The 8,163-nt window shown below is 33.2% G+C and overlaps 1 protein-coding gene across 1 annotated transcript; it reads right to left on the bottom strand.

Moving 5' to 3' along the window:
- Positions 1 to 1,388: 1,388 nt before the first annotated feature.
- LOC137390481 (uro-adherence factor A-like) lies at positions 1,389 to 2,270 on the bottom strand. Its single transcript, XM_068076812.1, has one exon. It carries the CDS (start codon positions 2,268 to 2,270, stop codon positions 1,389 to 1,391), a length of 882 nt encoding a protein of 293 aa, XP_067932913.1.
- Positions 2,271 to 8,163: the final 5,893 nt, after the last annotated feature.

Consider the following 8,163-nt stretch of genomic DNA (forward strand, 5'->3'; position numbering starts at 1 on the left):
CTACTATTACTAATAATAACACTAAACTAGAAATTCCCCTGTCATACAGCCAACGATCAAAGTGATATTGGAAAAGAGAAAGGGTACTGCTGGTTGAGAAATGCAATATTACCATTCAAATGACACTGCAGTGCAATAGGAGAACTGCAATGGTAGCTGCAATAGTAGCTGTAATGTAGTGGGTGTTATTATGTACAACAAACAGCAATAATGAAAGGACAAGTTATATGTTTGTATCTCTCCCCTGCAATAGGAGAAATGCAATATTAGAAGTAAAATGGCAAGCTGCTGTGTAATATACACAGTTTGAAAGTTGGTTGTGTTGAATGTAGAATGGTTTTGACAGCGATATGTAACAGGAAGCAAACATTAGCATTCACGTGTGTCTGGAAGTTTTTTGCAAACTGGAGCAAAATGAAGAAATGGGTCATGATCACAGAAACCATGGTTAAGTCGGATGTGTGAAATTTAGAGTTATCTACACCGGCAGAAGGAGAAAACTCTCAGTTATTTTGCAAAAAGACATCTGATTCCAGCTTAATTACAGCAGATTTTATGGTAAATAAATTGAACGCATGTTCACCATTACTGCAAAGACATAGTTCTGAAAAAACTGGTGTTAAAGTTTGAGAAACGAAAACCAATGAAATGTAAACAATTTAGTTTACATTTCAAAACCTCATACCAACCAATATCAAAAAGTAGTGATATGTATTTAGATTTCTGATATAATATCCAAAAAATTATGCTGAATTTAAAAATCTGAACAGATTTTAGTTGGTCATCATAGAAATAGCTGTATATCTATAACAAAATGTAGGCCTATTACTTAATTTTGCAGATATTAAAAACGGCTTGGCAGTACCACGATATTGGGCACAGCCGTATTATCATCTACAAAATCTTTAGACAAATAATAACAGTAACATATTGCACATCATTGGTCACTATATATTTCGATTTTGTAAATTTGAATGATTATTCTTATAATTAAATCTTATAATACATGTAATCTTATAAAATCGAATAATGAAATCGAGTAATAAAATCGGCAAAAAAGAAACGATTACATTTCAGTACTTCTACGTTAATTACAGAAACCTTCGGCAATTGGACAATGTCATAGACTGGTGAAATGTGCATGTTTTTCTAGTGAAATGCGCACGGCTTAATAGTTCTACTATCTGTCCACACGGCTTTATTGGCATTTTGGTTGCCAGTTTTAATTTTGATTAAAACAGGCTTGTCAGGTTTTAATGGCAATTTTAAGCCAAATTAATCTGTCTAGAGTTATGTATTATCCAATCAGATGGGTAAGTTTTAGGATATTGTCTCAACTTTTTAAAGACTTGGTAACATATTTAGATAGTTTAAAATTGGGGTGGCTTTCAAAGAGTGAGAGAGAGAGAGAGGCTGAGAGAGAGAGGCTGAGAGAGAGGCTGAGAGAGAGAGGCTGAGAGAGAGAGAAAGAGAGAGAGAGAGGCTGAGAGAGAGGCTGAGAGAGAGAGAGAGGCTGAGAGAGAGGCTGAGAGAGGGAGAGGCAGAGAGAGAGAGAGAGAGGCTGAGAGAGAGGCTGAGAGAGAGAAGGAGAGAGAGAGAGAGGCTGAGAGGGAGAGAAGGAGAGAGAGAAGGAGAGAGAGAGAGAGAGGCTGAGAGGGAAAGAAAGAGAGAAAGAGAGAGGCTGAGAGAGAGAGGCTGAGAGAGAGAGGCTGAGAGAGAGAGAGAGGCTGAGAGAGAGAGGCTGAGAGAGAGAGGCTGAGAGAGAGGCTGAGAGAGAGAGGCTGAGAGAGAGAGGCTGAGAGAGAGAGGCTGAGAGAGAGAGGCTGAGAGAGAGAGAGGCTGAGAGAGAGAGAGGCTGAGAGAGAGAGAGAGAGGCTGAGAGAGAGAGAGGCTGAGAGAGATAGGCTGAGAGAGAGAGGCTGAGAGAGAGGCTGAGAGAGAGGCTGAGAGAGAGGCTGAGAGAGAGGCTGAGAGAGAGGCTGAGAGAGAGGCTGAGAGAGAGGCTGAGAAACAGAGGCTGAGAGAGAGAGGCTGAGTGAGAGAGCGGCTGAGAGAGAGAGGCTGAGTGAGAGAGAGGCTGAGAAACAGAGGCTGAGAGAGAGAGAGGCTGAGTGAGAGAGAGAGGCTGAAAGAGAGAGGCTGAGAGGGAGAGAAGGAGAGAGAGAGAGAGAGAGAGAGAGAGAGAGAGAGAGAGAAAGAGGCTGAGAGAGAGAAAAGAGCTGAGAAAGGCCTGGAAGACATCTGTAATGACTTTCCTGTAGTTGAGGCATTACATGCAGTCAAGAATCTGAAAGAACTTTTCTCAGATATGCAGTATTTTCGATTAAGGAAAGTACAGTATCTCTGAGAAAAGGGGACCTCACCGAATACCTGTAAACTACCAGAACAAGAGCTGAAAAAAATCAATGAGAATACTTATAATAATACTAATATTGATAGTAACAGTAATATTGAGTGAGGCGCAACACCAGAAGAAGACAGTGACAACCATAGAGTTATCTCCCCCTGGAGTGATAACTGTGCATTCAACAACACGAGCGTTTCCGGTGCCAACAAGGAGCGTTTAGGCCACGCCCCTTTTTTGTGCTAGTCAATCGTTGTGATTGACAGAACGATAACATCAGCCATGTGAATGATCATGAATTTCCACAGTTAAGATAGCAATTATTGCTCATATTAAAGAAATGATGATTATAGTTTATTACACTAATATATGCTTATTATTTAAAGCAATTCAATACCTACATGCCTTGCAAAGGCACTGAATAGATAGTGTTAAGTAAGTGAGTTAATGCAATCAGTTACTCCAATGATATACAGCCCCCACACATGGGGGGGGGCAGTATATCTTTGGTTACTCATAGATAAGATAGATAGTCATACTGGGGATGTATTACATTGGTGTGATGGGAAGCTAATCGACTGCCATCAACTGAAAGTATTGACATTGTATGGTGATAGAGTGATTCATTGACACCACAGTTCACAAACAGCCCTTGCATGTAATATTAGATTTCAATACATATCAATCAAATACATAGACTAGCTTGAACCAAAGATGTCCACTAGTTAGAGGACATCTTTGCTTGATGTAAGCAAGCAAAAAGTTTGAAAGTTAGAGTGGCAAATGTTGTTATATGTTAGATAAAAATAAATTATACCTAATTATACTAAATTATAATTATTTAAAAATAAAATAGACTTTTTTATTACTTTATTTATTAAATAATTTTTATTGTAATCATAGTTAAACAGATTATATTTAGCCATCACTTGCTAATTATTTCACATTTACATTTAAACACATTTGCAGTTTCATTTTTCTTCCTAATTTATTTCAACAAAAAACTTCTTTCATGATATGAAATTTAAAAGTTGCAGTTGTTTGAAAAAGCTTGAAAACATTTACAGTTGTTTTTATTTTCTCTCCTCTCTTCATTTATTTCAATTACACAAAACACTTCTCATAATATGTAGTTTAAAAGTTAAAGTGGCAAATGTTGTTATATGTTAAATAAAAATAAATTATAACGTACTTAATTATACTAATTATAATTATATAAATATAAAATAGACTCTTTTATTACCTTATTTATTAAATAATTTTTCATTGTGATCATAGCTAAACAGATTATATTTAGCCATTACTTGCTAATTATTTTACATTTAAACACATTTACAGTTTTTTTCCTAATTTATTTCAACAAAACACTTCTTTCATGATATGAAATTTAAAAGTTGTAGTTGTTTGAAAAATCTTGAAAACCTTTACAGTTGTTTTCTTTTTCCTCTTAATTCATTTGAACTGCTTAAAAATATTTTTTCATGATATGAAGTTTAAAAGTTAGAATGGTAAATGTTATATAAAAATAAACTTTCTGTCCAAAGACTTTTTCATTACTCGGGCAACTCGGTTAGTACAGCTCATAGTTGATGGCAGTCAATTAGCTTCCCATCACACTAATGTAATACGACTCCAGTATGACTATCTTTCTCATCTATGAGCAACTGATTGCATTAACTCACTTACTTAACACTATCTATTCAGTGCCTTTGCAAGTCAAGTAGGTATCAAGGATTACGTGTATGTCACAATTTCCATTTCCATAATTCGTTTTCATATAATTTCCATTTCCATAAAATTTCCATAATTTATTTCCATATTAATTCCATTTCCATAACATTTCCCTACATCATTTCTATATTATTTCCATTTCCATAACATTTCCCTACTTCATTTCTATATTATTTCTATTTCCATAACATTTTCATAATTCATTTCTATATTATTTCCATATTAATTCCATTTCCATAACATTTCCCTACATCATTTCTATATTATTTCCATTTCCATAACATTTCCCTACTTCATTTCTATATTATTTCTATTTCCATAACATTTTCATAATTCATTTCTATATTATTTCCATATTAATTCCATTTCCATAACATTTCCATATTATTTCCATTTCAATAACATTTCCATATTATTTCCATTTCAATAACATTTCCATATTATTTCCATTTCAATAACATTTCTATATTTCTAAAATAAAATTTCCATATCCATTTCCCTAAAATTATGGAAATATTTATGTTTATGGAAACAATGATATACAGGGGGGCTGTATATCATTGGCTGTATATCATTGCTGTATGGGGCTGTGGGGGGCTGTATATCATTGATGGAAATGGATATGAAAAAGTAAACATTTCCATAATATGTTTAGCGATCCCTGGTAGGTATTGAATTGCTTTAAATAATAAGCATATATTAAAGTAATAAACTATAATCATCATTTCTTTAATATGAGCATTAATTACTATCTTAACTGGAAATTCATGATCCTTGTTTAACCCTTCTCATGGCTGATGTTATTGATCTAGTCAATCACTACGACTGACTAGCACAAAAAAGGGGCGTGGCCTAAACGCTCCTTGTTGGCACCGGAAACGCTCGTGTAGTTATTACTCTAGGGGGAGATAACTCTATGGTGACAACCATCTGGCTTTCAGACAGAGTCCAGGCTCACTTGCAACCAACTTTGAAGGTTGTGACAAAAACCTCTCAAACTAATAATAATACTTATACTAATATTACTAATAATAATATTAATAATAATATTAATAATACTGATGATAATATGTATATAAATACTTATAGGAATGATGCAGAAGTCAAACCAACTCTCTTACCGCTGTATTAGTATAAGTACTGGCGCTAGTTAGTACTACTACTAAAACCAACACTCTTACTAGTGTTACTACTGGTGCTACAGCCATCACATACTAACACTATCACTGACAGTTGGCACATAAAATTTTTTGGTTTTGCGTAAAACATATTTTATCAAAATAGCTTTAAAGCATACCAAACCTTCAAGTACAAGAATATGTCTGAAACATACTATAATAAGTCAATGTTACAATTACTGAATACTTTTTAAAATATAGCATCTGTTGCCAATCGTGGTAATTTTATTTATTACCTTTTAAATAAATTCAACATATTTTATCATATTTTATCAAAATAGCTTTAAAGCACCTCATACCAAACCTTCAAGTACAAGAATATGTCTGAAACATACTATAATAAGTCAATGTTACAATTACTAAATACTTTTTAAAATATAGCATCTGTTGCCAATCAAGGTAATTTTATTTATTACCTTTTAAATAAATTCATTAATTGAAAATACTCAGTGAATCATTAGGCCAACATGATAAGCTGTTCAATATTTTAGTATCCAGTAGGAGGAAGACATCTGCAGGGAATGCTTGGCTTGTTTCAATCAAGACATACAAATATTCAACAATAACATTTCTATTAAAGGTAATTTCCGTGAGCAAAATGAATCAACTAAAGAAAACCGTTTCTCTACTAGCTGGGGTAAGACATTAATGTCTCCTTAATAATTATTTGCTGCCAGAAAAAAGGGGCTCAATATGATAGAGATGACTAGGAAATGAAACTGAGGCTGGGAAGCCTCTCACCGGTCTCATTAACATAATTCCGAGCTAACTAATATATTTTTAGTATGTCTAAAAAGTTATTGTAGTTTTGATAGTAATAAAGGTTGTGTTTATCTTTCCCAATGCCAGACATTTATAGGGTTATAAGAAAATCCTTGTATAGCACCGTAGTTTATATCTCAGAATATAGATGCTATAATGAAATGCTTGTATAGCACTGTAGTTTATATCTCAGAATATACATGTAGATGCTATAATTTAATGCTTGTATAGCACTGTAGGTTATATCTCAGAATATAGATGCTATAATGTAATGCTTGTATAGCACTGTAGGTTATATCTCAGAATATAGATGCTATAATGTAATGCTTGTACTGAATACGAATGTATTTTGGTTCCTAATAATTAGATCGCAATATTTGTAAATATATAAAACATCCCTTGCGAGATTATCTAAACCATTCGATGTGTGCAAGTTGCGCGAATACTGATAAATATTAGTGAATACTGGTCACTACAAGTTAATACCGGTTCGGAAATAAGCTCATTGTTAGATTAGAGAAATTTCCAGATAGACAAAATATGATTCCTTATAAAAAAACCTTCAAATGCACCCAGTCAGCAATTGAATTAGGCTGTGAATTCAGTTAGTTCAAAACATGCCTAAATAGACTCACCTCCCATGATAGCTATACTTACATAGACTCAGTTCCTATGATAAACATGCCTAGATAGACTCACCACTCATGATAGCTATGCTTACATAGACTCAGTTCCTATGATAAACATGTCTAAATAGACTCACCTCCCATGATAGCGATACTTACATAGACTCAGTTCCTATGATAAACATGCCTAAATAGACTCACCACCCATGATAGCCATGCTTATATAGACTTAGTTCCGAGATTTAAACATGCTGATATAGACTCATTTAACAAGATAAACATGGTTATATAAACTCAGTTTCCATGATAAACGTCCTTATATAGACACAGCTCCCAAAATAAACATGCTTATATAGACTCAGTTCCCATGATAAACATGGTTATATAGACTCAGTTCCTATGATAAACATGCTGATATAGACTCAGTTCTCATGATCTGAACATAAAATTACATAAAACATCATGAAAAATTACATAAATTTGATGAAATCTCTCATACTCTCATCAAGAGTAAAATATAAGCAGGAATTTCTTACAATGTGTGGTAAATTTTGTCTCTTGGCCTGCATGGCTTAAGCAAAAAGCTAAATTTTTAAATATTTGATGGCTTGTAATAAAATTAAAAAGTAGTAACATTATGTTGTGCAGCAATATTTTTTGAATAATATAAAAAAAATTTGCAGGATTTTTGCTTTCAATTGGCATCATTCAATACAGTGTAAAGTATATCACTAGCTATTGGGTCAAGTAGAATAAATTATTCACTGACAGTTGAATAATAACTGAAAATAATAGATTTATTATAGCGATAGCAAATAGATATTTATCATTGTTCTTTTATTTACTTAAAAAACAAAACTTTTGAATATTTCAAAAATATTTTGTAGCTAGTTATACTACCTGATGGGCTTCTATGTTGTCAGATTTTTTTAACAATAGTAAAAATTCATAAAAGGCATAAGCATGACAACATAAAATTTTTTGAATGAGCTAATAAAGGTAGAGTTTAAATATACTAAAAGAAGAATTAAACCCTAATCTATCCTAACCTTTAATAAACAACAAATAAATAAAATAAACAACAAATATTTGGTTGTCACTTTGCTCTATTTTATTTACTTCAAACCACACATTAATAATTTATTAATCTGATCACATCCATAATGCTGAAGCCTGTAAAAGCTTAGAATTTAATGTACATGAACAGCAAAAAGATAAACAATAACTTGAAAACTCTACAAACATAATAATCAAAAAGAATTTTGTTTTACATATTAAAATAACAAACAAATACCATCAACAACCAAAGTGCGTCAAGCGGCACAAGACCAAATATTCTGAAGTATACATAATTTGAATATATTTATTGTAGCCGTTGCGAGGAATGTCTGTGAAGAAAAACTACTCGAATATGGTGCCCCTTGCTGTTGAAACGAACACACAAGCTCAACTCATCCCGTTGGATATGATGTCATGGAACTTGCACCACCAGAACCTTATCTACGTTTACGGAACGGTAAGT

This window comes from Watersipora subatra, chromosome 1, assembly GCF_963576615.1.
Source record: "Watersipora subatra chromosome 1, tzWatSuba1.1, whole genome shotgun sequence".
NCBI lineage: Eukaryota > Metazoa > Bryozoa > Gymnolaemata > Cheilostomatida > Watersiporidae > Watersipora > Watersipora subatra.

Excerpts from the sequence above, each read along its gene's own strand:
- LOC137390481 (XM_068076812.1), bottom strand. The coding sequence starts at position 2,270 with ATGCCTCAACTACAGGAAAGTCATTACAGATGTCTTCCAGGCCTTTCT.